The sequence below is a fragment of the Vipera ursinii genome (genome assembly GCF_947247035.1).
Source record: "Vipera ursinii genome assembly, chromosome: 2".
In the NCBI taxonomy this organism is placed as follows: Eukaryota; Metazoa; Chordata; class Lepidosauria; order Squamata; family Viperidae; genus Vipera; species Vipera ursinii.
The window spans coordinates 13,003,452-13,026,461 of record NC_139513.1 but is presented as its reverse complement, the minus strand read 5'-3'; the positions used below and the strand labels follow the sequence as shown (position 1 = coordinate 13,026,461).

Here is a 23,010-nt window from a genome sequence, read left to right as displayed (position 1 = left end):
CCACATGTATCGCCAGGTGCAGGGGGCGTGGCCTGCTGTGTGGGCGTGGCTAGCTCGATATTACTCCTGGGGAGGGGTGTCTGTGGGGGCTGGGTAGGGTTGGGGGAGTTCCAGAGGGTCTCTTGTGGGTGGGGCAGTGGGCAGGAGGGCATCTTGCTCAGCAGATAGCTTGGGGGGAAACGGGGCAGCTACACCCACTCCCAAATGCTGCTGTCTCACAAAAGCAGGATGAAAACTCCAAAAAGCGACAAAGAAAAAAAGTTAAAACAGAAGAGTGTCTCGTAATGGTTTTCTTCTGTGGGGGGGGGGTGTTATGGGGGAAGGCTCCTGAGCCCCACAGCTCTTCCGAGGTGGGGAGAGTGGGGAGGGGCTGTGTTGGGATCAGGGCTCCTCATGCCTTCTGCTGCCCACCAGCACTCTTCTGCTGCTTGCCTGGCAGGGCGGTGGCATGCACACACGGACGCACTTGGGGCTGCTGCCTCACTTTCTGTGGCGTGCCAGGGCTGGGCTGGGCTGGGCTGGGCACACAGCCTCCCTGGCGCTTCTTTCCCCGTGGATATCGGGAGGGCCCACCCCACCTACTCGTCCTGGGGCAGTGCCACTGTCTGGCGCTCTCCAGCCTGTTGCCAATCAGCCAGGCACACCAGGGTGCCTCCCTTCAGGTTCCCTCAGCCTCTCCTCCCCCCTCCAGGCTGGGGCTGGTCAGATTCCCCCTGTGGGTAGCATGTGCCCGTCCCTAGCCAGCCCTCCTCCTCTATCCTCTTCCGGCGGACCGCAGCTTACTGAGCCTGGCAGCACTTCTCCCCACATGTGTCCTCACGCGGAGGAGCTGGGCGGCCATGGCTCTCTTTCCCCTCTGCTGCCTGGATCTTTGGCTGCTGAGCGATTTCATGCCACACACACACCACACACACACCACAGGGTCATTCTCACCTAAAGCATTAGGGCCATATTATACTTTTCTATATTATGACAAGGGCTGGGGAAAAGTTTAAATTTGATTTAAATAAAATTGATTAGATAACAATTTTGTGGTTATCTCAGAAGTTGCACTACATCCTCTGCTATAAGTCCTGAAGCAATAGCATTTCCACAAACAACCCAAAATATGGATCAGATATATAGGCCAATTAGAAAAAATGCACAAAACCATCAACAACATCTTCAAAGGAGTCCGGCAAATTGTTCTGCTGGTTAATAGTCCTCACCGTTAGGAACTTCTCCTTAATTCCAGGTTGCTTCTCTCTTTGATCAGTTTCCAACTATTGTTTTTTCCAGCAAAATGGATATCCATGCAACTTTACCAAAACATGCCTGACCATTTACCCCAACAAAGCACAACCAACACAACTCATAAAAAAGAATAACAGCAAAAACATGTTATTTGATCTTTATTATTTTGATTATTTTTTATCTATTATTCAGTATTTGCCTTCTTTTATTTTGAAATTCTACTTTTTCTCTAGTCACATTTGAGATTTTGTTCTCCCATTTTTCATTTCTCCATCACGGCCCTTGTTCTGAGGTAAAATTTCCAAAAGGTCCACAAGTTTGAGCTTTTTCTCCATTTTGGAACTTGTTTTCTTTTGATGCTACTTTTTCATCACATTTTTTTCCTCAGGATTGCTTTTATTATTGCAGGTTGGCTTTTGGTGTTTCCACAACTCCTTAGCCATCCAGAGGCACGAATTTAACAAGACAGCTGTAATAAAAAGAAAAAAATCAATCCAAATTTTCCTAATCCACCATTTCCCATCCCTGCTCTCTTCAGGGCTGAGTTTGCCCACCACCACAAGACACAAAGCTGTGTTTCAAAGAGAAGCTCCTATTTCTTGTCTTTTGACCACCCCGCCACTTCTGACAGGATTTTGCTCTTTTTTGAGGCCTCTGGGAATCTCTACTGAGAAGCTGCTCTTGAGGAAAGCGACTTTCGAGCTCCACAGAGATTTTCTCAACGTTCACAAAATCACAGATGGTTCTTAAGACATTAAACGGAGGAAAATCTAGAAACTGCCGCCTGCCGGAGAGACCACCTGCATTCTGGACAGGCAATATAAGTGGGACTTTTTCCTTCTGCTACTCCAATGCTCATCATCATTACTGCTAAGCTTGTAAGCCGCCCTGAGTCTTCGGAGAAGGGCGGGATATAAATGGAATTAAAATAAAAATAAATAAATAAAAATCATCCCAGGCCCCCATGCAACATTATGCCCACCCCTTTCCAGGTCCTCTGGCACTGGGCGCAAAATCCACCAGGGGGCTCCCTCGGTAGCAGCTGGAAGAGCTGGGCAGCCTTCACTCACCCAGCTTCCGAAGGAAGTGAGCATGCGCCAAGCTCTGTCCCGACCTCAACAGGGTTTTTGCAGCGCTGTTCGTGGGTACGTCCTTTCTCCGGCGTCCAATTTTGCTTTTTTTATTCCCTCCCACCCCCCCATCTGCTGTGAGCCTTTCCAGGAGTCCCAAGAAGCTGCAAGGGAGCCTTGCACGGATGGAGATGCAGACCTGACTCTGGAGTTCAGTGAGTTGGAGGTGGGGGCATTTCTCTCGCGCTCGAGTTGCGTCCCTATCTGGACCGAGATGCTCTACGTACAGTCACTCATGCGCTCGTGACCTCCCGGTTACACTACTGCAACGCTCTCTACATGGGGCTGCCCTTGAGGACCACCCGAAGGCTTCAACTGGTGCAGAATTCAGCCGCGCGAGTTTTGATGGGAGCTTCCCGATACTCCCATGTAACACCTCTTCTCCGTGAGCTGCATTGGCTTCCGGTTGCCCTCCGGGTGAGATTCAAGGTGCTGGTAATGACCTATAAAGCCCTAAATGGCTTGGGTCCGGAATATCTAAGGGAACACCTGCTGCCGGCATCATCTTCCCATCGTCCTGTGCGCCCCCACAGGGAGGGCCTTCTCAGGGTACCGCCGGTTAATGAATGCCGGCGGGTTATTCCCAGGGGAAGGGCGTTCTCTGTGGGTGCGCCTGCCCTATGGAACCAACTACCCACAGAACTTAGGACTGCCCCCGTCCTTCGCTCATTTCGCCAGGACCTGAAAACTTGGCTCTTCGATCTATTTGGTCCAGACTGTGGGGTTGTTAATTTAACTGGGTTTTAGATTCACTCTTGGGGCTTGAATTTAATTTGTTTTAATTGTTTTTATTTTTTGTATTCATGGTTTTAACTGCCCTGTAAACCGCCCTGAGTCCTATGGGAATAGGGCGGTATACAAATCCAATAAAATAAAATAAATAAATAAATAAATACCAATCAACTAAATTGCCACAAGAGGATCCACACAGGAGAGAAGCCATATAAATATGTGGAATGTGGAAAGGGCTTTAGGTGCAATAGTAAACTTACTGCCCACAAAAGCATCCATAGAGGAGAGAAGCCATATCAATGCATGGAGTATGGGGAAAGGTTTAGTAATAGTAGGTATCTGATTCACCATAGGGTTATTCCTACAGGAGAAAAGCTATATCAATGCATGGAGTGTGGAAAAACCTTTGTTCGTAACAGTAATCTTACTGCAATTAGTGCAGGTCCGCATCCCACCAGGCTCAAGGTTGACTCAGCCTTCCATCCTTCCGAGGTAGGTAAAATGAGGACCCAGATTGTTGGGGGCAATAAGCTGACTTTGTAATAATGCCGCTTGGGGTGTGTGTGTGAAAGCCCTAATAAGCAGGCATATACATTGAATGAAGGCTACTGCTAAGCTTGTAAGCCGCCCTGAGTTTTCGGAGAAGGGCGGGATATAAATGGAATTAAAATAAAATAAAATAAAATAAAAATAAAAAATTCCCACAAAAGAAGATCCACACAGGTGAAAAACCATATCAATGTAGTGAATGTGGGAAGACCTTTACTGAGAGTAAATCTCTAACTGTCCATAAAAGGATCCACACAGGAGAAACCATATCAATGCACAGAATGTGGAAAGACCTTTACCTATGGCAGTTACTTATATTCCCATAAGAGGATCCACACAGGAGAAAACCCATATCAATGCGTGGGGTGTTGAAAGAGCTTTGCAAGGAGTTACACTCTTATTTGGCATAGAGGGATCCACTCACAGGAGAAGTTGCATCAATACAGAAAGTGTCAGAAGAGCTTCAATAGAAATGCAGGTAGTTCTCGGCTTATGACTGCAGCTCAAAATTTCTGTTGCTAAACGAGACTATTGTTAACTGTTTTGCCCCATTTTATACAGTAGCTTTGCTTGCCACAGTTGTTAAGCGAATCACTGCTGTTAAGTTAATAACACAATTGTCAATTAAATCTGGGTTCCCCACTGACATTGCTTGTCAGAAGGGCGAAAAGGTGCTGACATGACCTAGGCACATTGCCATGGTCGTAAATATGAGTCCGTTGCTAAACACCTGAAGTTTGATCAGATGACGAGGCTGCTGCAACTGTCATAAGTGTGATAAATTGTGGTAAGTCAAGGCACCAATTTTGTTTCTGTGGCCATTATAGTTAATTTTGTCAAATTTTTTCATTACGGAAGCCTGACAAAATTAGGTAGTAATTTAAAGAAGCTTTGATAGGTAAAGAAATAAGCTAAAAAGAACAATGCTTTTGACAAGAGACAAGTTAACTCCATTTTTTTTTAAAAAACTGCTTCTTAAGTTTCCTCCCCTTCACTTTCTTTTGTTAATTGTGGCTAAATCTCTGCCTTTGTTTTGCACAGTCAAATGCAGACTAATCTCTTCAAATCAGTTAAATCTTCATTTCTTTTAGCAAGAAAAAAAGTACTGTCTTATTTCAAAAAGTTTCTACCCTATTTCTTGCTATACAACATCTCAATAAAGCTATTGTCTTTTATTTTGCCTCATGGTATTTGAGCTTTGTATTTGCTTTTCAATATTTGACTTCCTTCATTTTGTAATTCCATTTTTTTCTCCTGTCACAGATGAAACACATTCTCCCATTCTCCATCATGGCACCTTGTTTTGAGGTAAAATTTCTAAAACATCCATGAGTGTGAGCTTTTTCTCCATTTTGGGACTTGTTTTATTTTCATGCCTCTTTTTCATCAAGATCTTTTCTTCAGGATTATTCTCATTATTACAGGTTGCCTCTTGGTGCCTCCTTTAGCTACTCAAAGGCATGCATTTGAGAAGGACAGCTGTAATACTTGAACTACTAAATAACCATCAGTATAAATCTTAATTTTCCTACCCTCTCGTTCCATGATGGCCCCTACATATTTCCATCATTTCAGGGCTGAGTTTGCCAACAACTACAAGACAAAAGCTGGGTTTCAGAAAGAGGTTCTTATTTCTTGTCTTTTGACTGCCTTGCCATTTCTGACAGGATTTTGGTCATTTTGGAGGCCGCCTCGTATTTCTACAACCCTTCAGAGAAGCTGCTCTTGAGGAAAGGTCCTTCTGAATCTCCACAGAGATTTTCTCACTGTTCACAAGATCACAGATAGTTTTTAGACGTTGAAAAGAGGAAAATCTTGAAACTGCTGCCTAGTGGAGATGACACCACCTTTTTAGATAAACAATGCTAGAGGGGCGCTTCTATTCCAATGCCCATAATTCCAAAACTGCATGGAATATAACAGTGGTGGCGAACCTTTTAGAGACCGAGTGCCCAAACTGCAACCCAAAACCCACATGTATCGCCAGGTGCAGGGGGCGTGGCCTGCTGTGTGGGCGTGGCTAGCTCGATATTACTCCTGGGGAGGGGTGTCTGTGGGGGCTGGGTAGGGTTGGGGGAGTTGCGGAGGGTCTCTGGTGGGTGGGGCAGTGGGCAGGAGGGCATCTTGCTCAGCTGATAGCTTGGGGGGAAACGGGGCAGCTACACCCCCTCCCAAATGCTGCTGTCTCACAAAAGCAGGATGAAAACTCCAAAAAGCGACAAGGAAAAAAAGTTAAAACAGAAGAGTGTCTCGTAATGGTTTTCTTCTGTGGGGGGGTGTTATGGGGGAAGGCTCCTGAGCCCCACAGCTCTTCCGAGGTGGGGAGAGTGGGGAGGGGCTGTGTTGGGATCAGGGCTCCTCATGCCTTCTGCTGCCCACCAGCACTCTTCTGCTGCTTGCCTGGCAGGGCGGTGGCATGCACACACGGACGGACTTGGGGCTGCTGCCTCACTTTCTGTGGCGTGCCAGGGCTGGGCTGGGCTGGGCTGGGCACACAGCCTCCCTGGCGCTTCTTTCCCCGTGGATATCGGGAGGGCCCACCCCACCTACTCGTCCTGGGGCAGTGCCACTGTCTGGCACTCTCCAGCCTGTTGCCAGCCAGCCAGGCGCACCAGGGTGCCTCCCTTCAGGTTCCCTCAGCCTCTCCTCCCCCCTCCAGGCTGGGGCTGGTCAGATTCCCCCTGTGGGTAGCATGTGCCCATCCCTAGCCAGCCCTCCTCCTCTATCCTCTTCCGGCGGACCGCAGCTTACTGAGCCTGCCAGCGCCTCTCCCCACATGCGTCCTCACACGGAGGAGCCGGCCGGCCATGGCTGTCTTTCCCCTCTGCTGCCTGGATCTATGGCTGCTGAGCAATTTCATGCCTCACACACACACACACACACACCACAGAGATCTTTCTGTCTCCCAGGGTCATTCTCACCTAAAGCATTAGGGCCATATTATACTTTTCTACATTATGACAAGGGCTGGGGAAAAGTTTAAATTTGATTTAAATAAAATTGATTAGATAACAATTTTGTGGTTATCTCAGAAGTTGCACTACATCCTCTGCTATAAGTCCTGAAGCAATAGCATTTCCACAAACAACCCAAAATATGGATCAGATATATAGGCCAATTAGAAAAAATGCACAAAACCATCAACAACATCTTCAAAGGAATCCAACTTACCAGAGAAGAGGAAAGCAACAACTCACTACCCTTCCTGGACACCCTGATCAGAAAAACCACAATGGCAAACTAGAAGTGTACAAAAAAACCCAACCACACTAACCAAATGGCTGCTACCAAAGCAATAATCCAACCTCTGACAAGAGAAACTGTAAGAACTTTATTTAGAGGAGCACAAACTCACTGTAGGAAACAGAGCTTCTGTACATAGAATAGAATAGAATCTGGAAGGGACTTTGGAGGTCTTCTAATCCAGCTCCCCACTCAAGCAAGAAAAACTATACCATCTCAGATAAGTGACTGTCCAGTCTCTTCTTAAAAACCTCCAGTGATGGAGTGTCCATGATTTCTGAAGGCAAATTGTTCTGCTGGTTAATAGTCCTCACCGTTAGGAACTTCTCCTTAATTCCAGGTTGCTTCTCTCTTTGATCAGTTTCCAACTATTGTTTTTTCCAGCAAAATGGGTATCCATGCAACTTTACCAAAACATGCCTGACCATTCAACCCAACAAAGCACAACCAACACAACTCATAAAAAAGAATAACAGCAAAAACATGTTATTTGATCTTTATTATTTTGATTATTTTTTATCTATTATTCAGTATTTGCCTTCTTTTATTTTGTAATTCTACTTTTTCTCTAGTCACATTTGAGATTTTGTTCTCCCATTTTTCATTTCTCCATCACAGCCCCTTGTTCTGAGGTAAAATTTCCAAAAGGTCCACAAGTTTGAGCTTTTTCTCCATTTTGGAACTTGTTTTTCTTTTGATGCTACTTTTTCATCACATTTTTTTCCTCAGGATTGCTTTTATTATTGCGGGTTGGCTTTTGGTGTTTCCACCACTCCTTAGCCATCCAGAGGCACGAATTTAACAAGACAGCTCTAATAAAAAGAAAAAAATCAATCCAAATTTTCCTAATCCACCATTTCCCATCCCTGCTCTCTTCAGGGCTGAGTTTGCCCACCACCACAAGACACAAAGCTGTGTTTCAAAGAGAAGCTCCTATTTCTTGTCTTTTGACCACCCCGCCACTTCTGACAGGATTTTGCTCTTTTTTGAGGCCTCTGGGAATCTCTACTGAGAAGCTGCTCTTGAGGAAAGCGACTTTCGAGCCTCCACAGAGATTTTCTCAACGTTCACAAAATCACAGATGGTTCTTAAGACATTAAACGGAGGAAAATCTAGAAACTGCCGCCTGCCGGAGAGACCACCTGCTTTCTGGACAGGCAATATAAGTGGGACTTTTTCCTTCTGCTACTCCAATGCTCATCATCATTACTGCTAAGCTTGTAAGCCGCCCTGAGTCTTCGGAGAAGGGCGGGATATAAATGGAATTAAAATAAAAATAAATAAATAAAAATCATCCCAGGCCCCCATGCAACATTATGCCCACCCCTTTCCAGGTCCTCTGGCACTGGGCGCAAAATCCACCAGGGGGCTCCCTCGGTAGCAGCTGGAAGAGCTGGGCAGCCTTCACTCACCCAGCTTCCGAAGGAAGTGAGCATGCGCCAAGCTCTGTCCCGACCTCAAGAGGGTTTTTGCAGCGCTGTTCGTGCGTACGTCCTTTCTCCGGCGTCCGATTTTGCTTTTTTTTTCCCTCCCACCCCCCCATCTGCTGTGAGCCTTTCCAGGAGTCCCAAGAAGCTGCAAGGGAGCCTTGCATGGATGGAGATGCAGACCTGACTCTGGAGTTCAGTGAGTTGGAGGTGGGGGCATTTCTCTCGCGCTCGAGTTGCGTCCCTATCTGGACCAAGATGCTCTATGTACAGTCACTCATGCGCTCATGACCTCCCGGTTACACTACTGCAACGCTCTCTACATGGGGCTGCCCTTGAGGACCACCCGAAGGCTTCAACTGGTGCAGAATTCAGCCGCGCGAGTTTTGATGGGAGCTTCCCGATACTCCCATATAACACCTCTTCTACATGAGCTGCATTGGCTTCCGGTTGCCCTCCGGATGAGATTCAAGGTGCTGGTAATGACCTATAAAGCCCTAAATGGCTTGGGTCCGGAATATCTAAGGGAACACCTGCTGCCGGCATCATCTTCCCATCGTCCTGTGCGCCCCCACAGGGAGGGCCTTCTCAGGGTACGGCCGGTTAATGAATGCCGGCGGGTTATTCCCAGGGGAAGGGCGTTCTCTGTGGGTGCGCCTGCCCTATGGAACCAACTACCGACAGAACTTAGGACTGCCCCCGTCCTTCGCTCATTTCGCCGGGACCTGAAAACTTGGCTCTTCGATCTATTTGGTCCAGACTGTGGGGTTGTTAATTTAACTGGGTTTTAGATTCACTCTTGGGGCTTGAATTTAATTTGTTTTTATTGTTTTTATTTTTTGTATTCATGGTTTTAACTGCCCTGTAAACCGCCCTGAATCCTATGGGAATAGGGCGGTATACAAATCCAATAAAATAAAATAAATAAATAAATAAATACCAATCAACTAAATTGCCACACGAGGATCCACACAGGAGAGAAGCCATATAAATATGTGGAATGTGGAAAGGGCTTTAGGTGCAATAGTAAACTTACTGCCCACAAAAGCATACATAGAGGATAGAAGCCGTATCAATGCATAGAGTATGGGAAAAGGTTTAGCAATAGTAGGTATCTGATTCACCATAGGGTTATTCATACAGGAGAAAAGCTATATCAATGCATGGAGTGTGGAAAAACCTTTGTTCGTAACAGTAATCTTAATTCCCACAAAAGAAGATCCACACAGGTGAAAAACCATATCAATGTAGTGAATGTGGGAAGACCAACTGTCCATAAAAGGATCCACACAGGAGAAACCATATCAATGCACAGAATGTGGAAAGACCTTTACCTATGGCAGTTACTTATATTCCCATAAGAGGATCCACACAGGAGAAAACCCATATCAATGCATGGGGTGTTGAAAGAGCTTTGCAAGGAGTTACACTCTTATATGGCATAGAGGGATCCACTCACAGGAGAAGTTGCATCAATACAGAAAGTGTCAGAAGAGCTTCAATAGAAATGCAGGTAGTTCTCGGCTTATGACTGCAGCTCAAAATTTCTGTTGCTAAACGAGACTATTGTTAACTGTTTTGCCCCATTTTATACAGTAGCTTTGCTTGCCACAGTTGTTAAGCGAATCACTGCTGTTAAGTTAATAACACAATTGTCAATTAAATCTGGGTTCCCCACTGACATTGCTTGTCAGAAGGGCGAAAAGGTGCTGACATGACCTAGGGACATTGCCATGGTCGTAAATATGAATCCGTTGCTAAACACCTGAAGTTTGATCAGATGACGAGGCTGCTGCAACTGTCATAAGTGTGATAAATTGTGGTAAGTCAAGGCACCGATTTTGTTTCTGTGGCCATTATAGTTAATTTTGTCAATTTTTTTCATTAGGGAAGCCTGACAAAATTAGGTAGTAATTTAAAGAAGCTTTCATAGGTAAAGAAATAAGCTTAAAAGAACAATGCTTTTGACAAGGGACAAGTTAACTCCATTTAAAAAAAAACCTGCTTCTTAAGTTTCCTCCCCTTCACTTTCTTTTGTTAATTGTGGCTAAATCTCTCCCTTTGTTTTGCACAGTCAAATGCAGACTAATCTCTTCAAGTCAGTTAAATCTTCATTTCTTTTAGCAAGAAAAAAAGTACTGTCTTATTTCAAAAAGTTTCTACCCTATTTCTTGCTATACAACATCTAAATAAAGCTATTGTCTTTTATTTTGCCTCATGGTATTTGAGCTTTGTATTTGCTTTTCAATATTTGACTTCCTTCATTTTGTAATTCCATTTTTTTCTCCTGTCACAGATGAAACACATTCTCCCATTCTCCATCATGGCACCTTGTTTTGAGGTAAAATTTCTAAAACATCCATGAGTGTGAGCTTTTTCTCCATTTTGGGACTTGTTTTATTTTGATGCCTCTTTTTCATCAAGATCTTTTCTTCAGGATTATTCTAATTATTACAGGTTGCCTCTTGGTGCTTCCAACCAACCCTCCTTAGCTACTCAAAGGCATGCATTTGAGAAGGACAGCTGTAATACTTGAACTACTAAATAACCATCAGTATAAATCTTAATTTTCCTACCCTCTCATTCCATGATGGCCCCTACATATTTCCATGATTTCAGGGCTGAGTTTGCCAACAACTACAAGACAAAAGCTGGGTTTCAGAAAGAGGTTCTTATTTCTTGTCTTTTGACTGCCTTGCCATTTCTGACAGGATTTTGGTCATTTTGGAGGCCGCCTCGTATTTCTACAACCCTTCAGAGAAGCTGCTCTTGAGGAAAGGTCCTTCTGAATCTCCACAGAGATTTTCTCACTGTTCACAAGATCACAGATAGTTTTTAGACGTTGAAAAGAGGAAAATCTTGAAACTGCTGCCTAGTGGAGATGACACCACCTTTTTAGATAAACAATGCTAGAGGGGCGCTTCTATTCCAATGCCCATAATTCCAAAACTGCATGGAATATAACAGTGGTGGCGAACCTTTTAGAGACCGAGTGCCCAAACTGCAACCCAAAACCCACATGTATCGCCAGGTGCAGGGGGCGTGGCCTGCTGTGTGGGCTTGGCTAGCTCGATATTACTCCTGGGGAGGGGTGTCTGTGGGGGCTGGGTAGGGTTGGGGGAGTTCCAGAGGGTCTCTGGTGGGTGGGGCAGTGGGCACGAGGGCATCTTGCTCAGCAGATAGCTTGGGGGGAAACGGGGCAGCTACACCCCCTCCCAAATGCTGCTGTCTCACAAAAGCAGGATGAAAACTCCAAAAAGCGACAAGGAAAAAAAGTTAAAACAGAAGAGTGTCTCCTAATGGTTTTCTTCTGTGGGGGGGGGGGGTGTTATGGGGGAAGGCTCCTGAGCCCCACAGCTCTTCCGAGGTGGGGAGAGTGGGGAGGGGCTGTGTTGGGATCAGGGCTCCTCATGCTTTCTGCTGCCCACCAGCACTCTTCTGCTGCTTGCCTGGCAGGGCGGTGGCATGCACACACGGACGCACTTGGGGCTGCTGCCTCACTTTCTGTGGCGTGCCAGGGCTGGGCTGGGCTGGGCTGGGCACACAGCCTCCCTGGCGCTTCTTTCCCCGTGGATATCGGGAGGGCCCACCCCACCTACTCGTCCTGGGGCAGTGCCACTGTCTGGCGCTCTCCAGCCTGTTGCCAACCAGCCAGGCACACCAGGGTGCCTCCCTTCAGGTTCCCTCAGCGTCTCCTCCCCCCTCCAGGCTGGGGCTAGTCAGATTTCCCCCTGTGGGTAGCATGTGCCCGTCCCTAGCCAGCCCTCCTCCTCTATCCTCTTCCGGCGGACCGCAGCTTACTGAGCCTGGCAGCACTTCTCCCCACATGTGTCCTCACGCGGAGGAGCTGGGCGGCCATGGCTCTCTTTCCCCTCTGCTGCCTGGATCTTTGGCTGCTGAGCGATTTCATGCCACACACACACCACACACACACCACAGAGATCTTTCTGTCTCCCAGGGTCATTCTCACCTAAAGCATTAGGGCCATATTATACTTTTCTACATTATGACAAGGGCTGGGGAAAAGTTTAGATTTGATTTAAATAAAATTGATTAGATAACAATTTTGTGGTTATCTCAGAAGTTGCACTACATCCTCTTCTATAAGTCCTGAAGCAATAGCATTTCCACAAACAACCCAAAATATGGATCAGATATATAGGCCAATTAGAAAAAATGCACAAAACCATCAACAACATCTTCAAAGGAATCCGACTTACCAGAGAAGAGGAAAGCAACAACTCACTACCCTTCCTGGACACCCTGATCAGAAAAACCACAATGGCAAACTAGAAGTGTACAAAAAAAACCCAACCACACTAACCAAATGGCTGCTACCAAAGCAATAATCCAACCTCTGACAAGAGAAACTGTAAGAACTTTATTTAGAGGAGCACAAACTCACTGTAGGAAACAGAGCTTCTGTACATAGAATAGAATAGAATCTGGAAGGGACTTTGGAGGTCTTCTAATCCAGCTCCCCACTCAAGCAAGAAAAACTATACCATCTCAGATAAGTGACTGTCCAGTCTCTTCTTAAAAACCTCCAGTGATGGAGTGTCCATGATTTCTGAAGGCAAATTGTTCTGCTGGTTAATAGTCCTCACCGTTAGGAACTTCTCCTTAATTCCAGGTTGCTTCTCTCTTTGATCAGTTTCCAACTATTGTTTTTTCCAGCAAAATGGATATCCATGCAACTTTACCAAAACATGCCTGACCATTTACCCCAACAAAGCACAACCAACACAACTCATAAAAAAGAATAACAGCAAAAACATGTTATTTGATCTTTATTATTTTGATTATTTTTGATCTATTATTCAGTATTTGCCTTCTTTTATTTTGAAATTCTACTTTTTCTCTAGTCACATTTGAGATTTTGTTCTCCCATTTTTCATTTCTCCATCACGGCCCCTTGTTCTGAGGTAAAATTTCCAAAAGGTCCACAAGTTTGAGCTTTTTCTCCATTTTGGAACTTGTTTTCTTTTGATGCTACTTTTTCATCACATTTTTTTCCTCAGGATTGCTTTTATTATTGCAGGTTGGCTTTTGGTGTTTCCACCACTCCTTAGCCATCCAGAGGCACGAATTTAACAAGACAGCTGTAATAAAAAGAAAAAAATCAATCCAAATTTTCCTAATCCACCATTTCCCATCCCTGCTCTCTTCAGGGCTGAGTTTGCCCACCACAAGACACAAAGCTGTGTTTCAAAGAGAAGCTCCTATTTCTTGTCTTTTGACCACCCCGCCACTTCTGACAGGATTTTGCTCTTTTTTGAGGCCTCTGGGAATCTCTACTGAGAAGCTGCTCTTGAGGAAAGCGACTTTCGAGCCTCCACAGAGATTTTCTCAACGTTCACAAAATCACAGATGGTTCTTAAGACAATTAAACGGAGGAAAATCTAGAAACTGCCGCCTGCCGGAGAGACCACCTGCTTTCTGGACAGGCAATATAAGTGGGACTTTTTCCTTCTGCTACTCCAATGCTCATCATCATTACTGCTAAGCTTGTAAGCCGCCCTGAGTCTTCGGAGAAGGGCGGGATATAAATGGAATTAAAATAAAAATAAATAAATAAAAATCATCCCAGGCCCCCATGCAACATTATGCCCACCCCTTTCCAGGTCCTCTGGCACTGGGCGCAAAATCCACCAGGGGGCTCCCTCGGTAGCAGCTGGAAGAGCTGGGCAGCCTTCACTCACCCAGCTTCTGAAGGAAGTGAGCATGCGCCAAGCTCTGTCCCGACCTCAAGAGGGTTTTTGCAGCGCTGTTCGTGGGTACGTCCTTTCTCCGGCGTCCGATTTTGCTTTTTTTTTTCCTCCCACCCCCCCATCTGCTGTGAGCCTTTCCAGGAGTCCCAAGAAGCTGCAAGGGAGCCTTGCACGGATGGAGATGCAGACCTGACTCTGGAGTTCAGTGAGTTGGAGGTGGGGGCATTTCTCTCGCGCTCGAGCCGTGCACGGGTACATACAAAACTTCCATCGGTTTCGGAGTTGCGAGGATACCGGGGTCCCGTGTTCCGCCGCCGCCTCTTTGCATGCATGATTTGATAAGCAGGGGAGAAAGCAAAACTCCGGGCCCACCGCTCTGCCCTTAGGAAGAAAAAAAAATAAAATAAAATCTGGATCGCTAGGAAAGAGAGAGTCATGTAACTAACCTCTGTTTCCTCTGGAAAGCCTCTGCAGGTGGGGAGGAAGGGGAGGAGAGGTCGGCTTTGCAAAAGGGAGATTTCTGCCTCGAAGTCAGCCTTGATTCCTGGCCAGAAGTTACATTACAAGGAGTTGCCTGAATCAAAACATCACGTTAAAAGCGTAGATGGTTTATTCACCCAGGTATTAGTTCTGTGTGCGTTGAGTAATGTTTTACTTCTGGAGATTCCCCAGAGGCCAGATTGGAAGTTCAAATGTTGATTTAATTATTGCATTGATTTAGATAGCCACTCATTTATGAGTTGGATGGAGCAGAAGTTGTTGTTTTTTAACTTTGCAAGCAGCCACTGAAATTATTTGAATAAATAAGTAGGCAATAGAAATCTGAAACTTTTTCTACATGTATTTATCCAATATTTTGAGTCCTTGATAGAAGCTTATCCATAATGGCTCTCCTGAATTTCCTGCAGGAGTCAGTCTTCCTAAGAGCTTACTCCTTCCTTCTGATAAGTATGTTTCAATATGATGAATCTTCAGAGATAGTTAAACCTACAATACAGTGGAAACTAATTGAATAGAAAAACAAGTACAATGGATGGTAGTCAGGAAAGGATAACCTGAAGTAAGATAGTAGGCAAAAAATTAGCTGGGTCTTAGAGTGGGGAAAAGGAAGAAGACAAACTATTAAAAAAACCAGCTGTAAGAGGAAATGGCTAGCCAGGAAAGGCATGTTAAATTGAAAAACAGGAAAACAAGCTGAACAAGATAAGAGGAAAGGCACACTGGATCGAAAAACAGGAAAGAACCTATTGTTCTAAAAGGGGGGACATAAATATCCACAGAGTTCAAAATAAGCATTTAAATGTCTAATTTTTCTAATTATTGCATATGTAAATACAATTTAAAAGGTTAGCAGGAAATGTGTAAGAAGCGAAAGGAAAGAGTATAACTTCATAGTACCTCAGCCAATGGGGAAAGAGGAGGGATGTGGCGGCCGGGACAGGGAATATTTTGGATTGGAACTTTGAAGAAAACCAAGCTTTGAAAACTTCTCTTCTGCTTATTGCAATAAACAAAACAAAAGGCCTTCACTGTGTCTTGTCTGGTTATTGGTCAGGCGAGCTTGCCTGAAGGAAAGTAGCCAGGAGCACATAACACTTCTAAATGTTTGCGGGTTTCTTATTTGAATTTATTTGTTTTGAGGGAATAGGAGAATGCTCAGTATTCATATTTATCACCCTATTGAACACACTGTGTTTTCTATTTCAGATATGTAAGCTGCTTCCTCTGAAGACTGAAATATCTTGTGAGGGAAGAGGGCTGATTGGCCTTAGGAGATTTGACCAGACCTCCTGTGATTAGTAAGAACTGGCAAGATCAGTCCATTTTGGAGCTAGATTAGAGACCAGAGAGAAGATGGAGGGACAAAGCCCAGCAGATGCAGGTATTGGAAAAGGCCCTCCACTTGATCAACCTTGGTGCTTTGGGAAGAATGAGGCAAGTTCTGGGCAGAAGAGCCAAGAAGAGGAAGCTAACAGATCAGAAGTCAAACGCATTCATTTCAGAAAAGTGCAGTTCCACGAGGGGAGGGGTCCCCGAGATGTTTGCACTCAGCTTCACCGCCTTTGCCATCAGTGGCTTCAGCCAGAAAGACACACAAAGGCCCAGATGCTGGACCTGGTGCTCCTGGAGCAGTTCCTAACTGTCCTTCCACCAGAGATGGGGAAATGGGTGCAGGAGTGTGGAGCGGAAACCAGTTCCCAGGCGGTGGCCTTGGCCGAAGGCTTCTTGCTGAACCAGGAGGAGGAAAAGATGCAAGAAGGTTTGCAGGTGCGAGAATGCAATCCTTGCAACTCGAAAGAGGAGCTGTCTGAATTGCCTCTCTAGCACTTTTGAGGGATTGTGAACTCCTAAGGCCAGTTGATTCATTCTTCTTCCAGAGGCTGTATTTGGGCAATGGTTCCATTTTCACTTTCCAACTATAGTGACGGACATGGGTCTGCTAGATTGAGGGTTTAATATTGATAATTCATTTCTATCTCTGTGCTCATCCCTTCTTTATCGTGCCACGTCATGTCTAGAAATCCTTGGAAGCTGTGACTGAGTATCCCAAGGAGAGGAAAGATTCTTCCAAACCCTCTCAAGAGCTGCAGTTCATGAAAAGCTTCCAGAAAGATCAAAGTCAAGACACCCTGCCAGGTAAGAGAAGCGCCTTCCACGTGATGTGAGGTTTGGACATCCAGATGATTCTTTTGCTCCTCCTGATTGTAATCTATCTATTTAACAAGTAAGCTTCCACCGTTTTCTTTCTCACAGAGAATAGAAAGCTGTCCTTGTGTTTTTTTTAGGATCCCCTCCTCTTTCTGGTGGAGCTGAAAGAGTGCTTGAACCTCTGCCTCAGGTAGGAGGAGAAACATTGATAAATATCCATGAATCTTGGATGGATTTCATTTTATTCTGGAGTTCAGTGTATAATATTGCTATTTCTAAGCAACTCACATTTTAGATCAGGTCATTGAAAACATACACACAGCTTATCCTACCTGTCTCTTCTAATAAACTTTTTCCACCAACCTGCTACAGGGTCAGATTTCATTGACCAGAAATTGTCTCAGGTGGAGATCTTCCTTCTGTCTCCCAGGGTCATTTTCACATACCATTACAAAAACAATGTATCTTTTTTGTCTTTTGAAAAACATATTTGGGACAACCATGACCTGGTGATTGAGAATTTCCATAAACATACACTATTACAAGCTCTCCCAACACCTTCATCAAGGTGTGGAGTTAGGGCCCGTTGGTCCCTCATTGGATAAAGTAAGCCATTGGCAAAAATGTCAGGTAGGCTTTGCCAGTATTTTGCATTGCCCACTCTAGGAAGAATTTGAGCCACTGATAAGTAGTGGATTTAAGACCGAACTACCAATTGACCAAAAAAAAACTGTTTTACTTGGCAACACTGAAAGGCATTCCAAACACCACCAACTTGATCCAATGTACTTCAGTTATGTCATCAGCCAAAAGCAGTGAGATCTCATTCTGAATTCTGCAAAAGATTCCCATTTTGTTCACTGGATCTCTTTCCTTAAATTAGTGGAAGAAGACGGTCAGATTATTCTTGGGATTATCTGTTAATAAAACTTGTTTCCTTGTTCAGGATGTTGTATCTTTTGAGGAAGTGGCCGTGTATTTCTCCAAGGAGGAGTGGTCTCAACTGGATCGTGCCCAAAAAGCTCTCCACAGAGAAGTCATGCTGGAGAATTCCAGGAATCTGGCTTCTCTGGGTAGGAATCACTATCTGTGCTCAGGAACATACAGAAGTCATGGGATGGGGGGCTTAGATGTTATTTCTGATTTTAAAAAATCATTGTTGTGTCTTTTGAGGAAGTGGCCGTGTATTTCTCCAAGGAAGAGAGGTCTCAACAGGATATTGACCAAAAAGCGCTCCACGGAGAAGTCATGCCGGAGAATTCCAGGAATCTGGGTAAGAATCCCTATCTGTGCTCGGAAACATAGATGTTACTTTTGATTAAAAATATATCACTTATTTATAACAAGCCTTTATTTTTTATACCGTATATACTTGAGTATAAGCCAAATTTTTCAGCCCACTTTTTGGGCTGAAAAATCCACTTCGGCTTATACTCCAGTGAACAAAAAAAAAAGAACTTCCACCCCCCAGTTTGGAGAGCTGCTGCTTTCGTCAAACATGGACGAAGGCAGCAGCTCTCCAAACGGGCGGCGGCGGTTTGGAGAGCTGCGCGCGCAGCTCTCCAACCCGCCGCTCTTCAAACCTCCAGCGCCCCGTTTGCAGAACTGCTGCCTTCATCCATGTTTGACGAAGGCAACAGCTCTCCAACCGAGGTGGTAGAGGTTTGGAGAGCGGCGGGCTGGAGAGCTGCGTGTGCAACTCCCCAAACCTCCACCGCCCTGTTTGGACAGCTGCTGCCTTCATCCATGTTTGATAAGGCAGCAGTTGTCCAAACGGGCGACGGCGGTTTGGAGAGCTGCACGTGCAGCTCCGCCGTCACCTCTGCAAGCCTCCGCTGAGAGAATGGGGCGGTGGAAGCTTGCCACCCATTTTCTCGGCGAAGACTTCTTTCGGGGGATCCAGCCTCTGCCGCCCCTTTCTCTCATCTGCCCAGCTGAGAGAAGGGGGTGACAGAGGCTGGATCCCCCGAAAGAAGTCTCCGCTGAGACGAGAGAATGAGGCAGTGGAGCGCTCCGCCAAGTATGGGGCAGTGGAGGCTTGCTGCCCATTCTTTCGGTGGAGACTTCTTTTGGGGGATCCAGCCTCTGCCGCCCCCTTCTCTCAGCTGGGCTCTGCCGAGACGAGAGAATGGGGCGGCAAGCCGCCGAGAGAATGCGGCAGTGGAGCGCTCCACTGGGAGAATGGGGCGGTGGAGGCTTGCCGCCCATTTTCTCGGCGGAGACTTCTTTCGGGGGATGCAGCCTCTGCCGCCCCCTTCTCTCAGCTGCCCAGGCAGCTGAGAGAAGGGGGCGGCAGAGGCTGGATCCCCCAAAAGAAGTCTCCGCTGAAACGAGAGAATGGGGCGGTGGAGCGCTCCGCCGAGAGAATGGGATGGTGGAGGCTTGCCACCCATTCTCTCGGCAGAGACTTCTTTCGGGGGATCCAGCCTCTGCCACGCCGCACCGCGCCAACAGCAAGCCACCCCATTCTCTCGGCGGAGCGCTCCACTGCCCCATTCTCTCAGCGGCTTGCTGCCCCATTCTCTCGTCTCGGCAGAGCCCAGCTGAGAAAAGGGGGCGACAGAGGCTGGATCCCCCGAAAGAAGTCTCCACCGAGATGAGAGAATGGGGTGGTGGAGTGCTCCGCCGAGAGAATGGGGCGGCTTGCTGTTCTCTCGGTGCAGCATGGCAGAGGCTGGATCCCCCGAAAGACGTCTCTGCTGAGATGAGAGAACGGGGTGGCAAGCTGCCGAGAGAATGGGGCGGTGGAGCGCTCTGCTGAGAGAATGGGGTGGTGGAGGCTTGCCGCCCATTCTCTCGGCAGAGACTTCTTTCGCGAGATCCAGCCTCTGCCGTGCTGCACCGAGAGAACAGCAAGCCGCCCCATTCTCTCGGCGGAGCACTCCACCGCCCCATTCTCTCGGCGGCTTGCCACCCCGTTCTCTCATCTCAGCAAAGACGTCTTTTGGGGGATCCAGCCTCCGCCGCCCCATTCTCTTGGCGGAGACTTGCAGAGCTGCTACCTTCGGCTGCTTTTCTTTCGGGGCATCTAGCTGTTGATAGAAGGGGGCGGCAGAGGCTGGATCCCCCAAAAGAAAAGTAGCCGAAAGCAAGCTGAAACAGAGAGAAGGAGACTGCAAGAAGGGCGAGATAAGCGCGGGCTGAGAAACACTGATCTCGTGTTCCTGGCAATCTCCCTCAATTTCCACTTGTGAAATTTGGGGCTGGCCTTACGGAGTTGCCAGAGCTCCCAGGAGGACGCATACACCCGGCTGCTGATCAGCCTCTTGTTTTGCGCATGCGTACGCATGTGCACTCTTTTTTGCGGCTCCCAGTTTTTTCTTTTGTGAGGGAACCAGTTCCGAGTGGCTCTTTCACTGTTTCAGCTTGCCGACCCCTGGACTAGCATGAACCCCGGACGCAAACGAGCAATATATATACGGTATATGCATGTGTGTGTGTGTGTGTGTGTGTGTGTGTGTGTGTGTGTGTGTGTGTGTAGATTAAAATAAAAAAATAAATATATAGATAGATAGCTGTATGTAAAAAAGTACCGGTTTTCTATTCGTGTTTATGTGTATACAGTCCCATCGCACTCCTGAAAGGAATTTAATTTTAATTATGGTAAAATTGGTTAGGTGGTTGTGGAAATAGCTGAAGCTTCCACTGCTAAATCCCAGAAATGCTGCTCACACTCCAAAGCAGTTACAATAAATGATTGTTTATTTTTGTATGTCACAATTGCAAAGCATTGCTTGAAGACACCGCAGTTCTTTTCTTCAGACATAAAAGTTCTTTGCAGATATGACATAATATACACATACATATTGTCAAATTATATTTTTTTTGGGGGGGGGAGCAGATAGAGCTTTATTTTGATTGTACTCTAGTTACAGTATTTTTAGAGTTGGGTTTACGGTATATTTTTATTTTATGGTATGGCATTTTTTTAAAAGTTTTTTTTCCCTGTTAGAAATGGATCCCAGTACTTCTAATCCTGCACCAAAACAAAAACGCAGGTCATACGAAGCTGCTTTCAAACTAAAGGTTGTGTCAAGAGCAGAAAAAAGCAATAACAGTATTGCAAGTAGGGAATTTGGTGTTCATGAAAAACAAGTGAGGGAGTGGCGGAAAATGAAAGCTGACTTGGAAAAGATTCCAAAGGCAAAAAAAGCTCGACGTGGTTTAACAACTTCATATGGGGCTCTAGAGACTGAATTGCATAAATGGGTTATGGAGTGTCGTCAAAATGGTTACTGCGTAACACGCATGGGAATTCGCTTACGTGCCCTTCAAATGGCTAAAGATGACAAATTAAAAGCACCAGGCATTGAAAATTTTGTTGCGTCAGCAGGATGGTGTACTGGCTTCATGAATAGGTATGGCCTATGTTTGCAGCAAAGAACAAAGATTTCACAGAAGTTGCCAAAAGACCTTGATGAAAAAGTGATGTCATTCCATTCATTCATCATAAAACAAAGAAAGATCCATAACTATGACCTGGGAGATATTGGGAATATGGATGAAATACCTATGACCTTTGATCTTCCAAGCAACAGAACCGTGGCAAGTTTGGGAGACAAAACTGTTTTACTCAGAACCACAGATAATGAGAAAAACCATTTTACAGTCGTTCTGTCATGTTTGGCTAATGGAACTAAGCTGCAGCCTGTCATTATTTTTAAAAGAAAGACCTTGCCTAAAAAGGTCAATTTCCCACCACGAATTACAGTGCGCGCACATGTTAAAGGCTGGATGGATGAAGATGGAACAAAAAAGTGGCTGGAAGAATTTTGGAACGGACGACCAGGAGCAGCCTTAAAGAAAAAACCATCATTGCTAGTTTGGGATATGTTCAGAGCCCACACATCTGATGACATAAAAATATTGGCAAAGTCTTCTCAAGTTACTTTAGCCGTTATTCCAGGTGGGCTTACATCTGTATTACAGCCCTTAAATGTGTGTTTAAATAAACCTTTCAAAGACCGTGTGCGAAAGATGTGGTGCGAATGGAGGTCATCTGGTCAAGCCCAACTAACAAAAGGTGGAAATATGATGAAGCCTGACATAGAACTGATAGCAAAGTGGGTTCGTGATGCATGGGAAGAGATTCCAGAGGACATGGTGAAGCACGCCTTCAAGAAATGTGGCATAAGTAATGCTATGGATGGCAGTGAAGACAGTGCTTTGTATGAGGACGACAGCTGTGAGAGTGATGACAGCGAACTCTGTGACAATGTATATGATGATAACCTCACACCAGCTACAGCTGAAGCTCTGTTTGGACATACAGATGAGGAGGAGGAATCCAGTTTTGAAGGATTTTGATGCTTGTGTTTTAGCTTGGTTGCTTATTGAGTTAAGGTTTTTGTACATTTAAAGTTATTGTTAATACTTTAATGTTATATATTGTTTTTGTTGAATATACTGATAATATATTGTTTTTGTTGACCCTCTTTTCCACATGCCTCAATTAAAGCAATTTTATTTTTATCTACCTGTATTTTTATTTTTGAAATTTACCGTGAGCTGCTGCATTTCCCAGCCTCAGCTTATACTCGAGTCAATAACTTTTTCCAGTTTTTTGGGTAAAATTAGGGGTCTCGGCTTGTACTCGAGTCGGCTTATACTCAAGTATATAATAAAGGCAGCGAACATACCCAATACTCCTTCCTCCTGCTGTTTTCCCTACAACTACAACCCTATGACCTGGGTTGAGTTGAGGGAGACTGGCTGTCAGGACCCACCCCAGTCCACGTCTTAGGAAAACAAAAACTCTTGGAGTCAGTTCTAGTCCAAAAGGAATTTTTACTAGGACATGTTTGGTTGTGGAAATACAAGACAGGACCTGTTATTGTTTTACAGATTGAAACTATAAACAGTTCCCGGTTCAACCCCCCTTCCCTCAACCCCATTTGGTCAGCCCCCCATCATTTACTTCATGTCATCCCTTTCGTGGGAACTTCAGATCTTAACGGTTATTGCCTTCTTTCTTTACAGATTCACATGGAGACACAGGCCAGATGCCTTCTTCCCTAACCCGCCCCTTTGTTCCCCCAGTTCAAAAGGTTTCCCTTGGTCTTTGAAATAACCTAAGGCAGGCTGAATCCACATCCGCTCCTCCTTCCTCGGGAGATGGCAGAATCCGGGGGGGGGGGGGGGAATAATGTTTTAAACATACATTTATGAATGTGATATAAATGGATTCTGACACTGGCCCAAAGTCACCCAGCCAGCATTCAGGGTAAAGTCAGAACTAGTTCTCACAGTCAGCCAGTCTCTAGCCTGGTGCCTTAACCAGTTGACCAAACTGACTTTATGGAAGAAGGAAATTTATTGGAAGAAAAATTAGAAAAC

At 45.5% G+C, this 23,010-nt stretch overlaps 1 protein-coding gene across 1 annotated transcript; it reads left to right on the top strand.

Annotated features, from left to right (window-relative positions):
- Positions 1-14,172: 14,172 nt before the first annotated feature.
- On the top strand, positions 14,173-18,513 carry LOC310633334 (zinc finger protein 202-like; the record flags this gene model as incomplete). Its single annotated transcript, XM_083351037.1, has 7 exons — positions 14,173-14,241; positions 15,733-16,293; positions 16,545-16,662; positions 16,812-16,864; positions 17,621-17,747; positions 17,852-17,947; positions 18,278-18,513. The coding sequence occupies exons 2-7, from the start codon at positions 15,880-15,882 to the stop codon at positions 18,511-18,513; spliced, it is 1,044 nt and encodes a 347-aa protein (XP_083207163.1). The 5' UTR covers positions 14,173-14,241; positions 15,733-15,879.
- Positions 18,514-23,010: the final 4,497 nt, after the last annotated feature.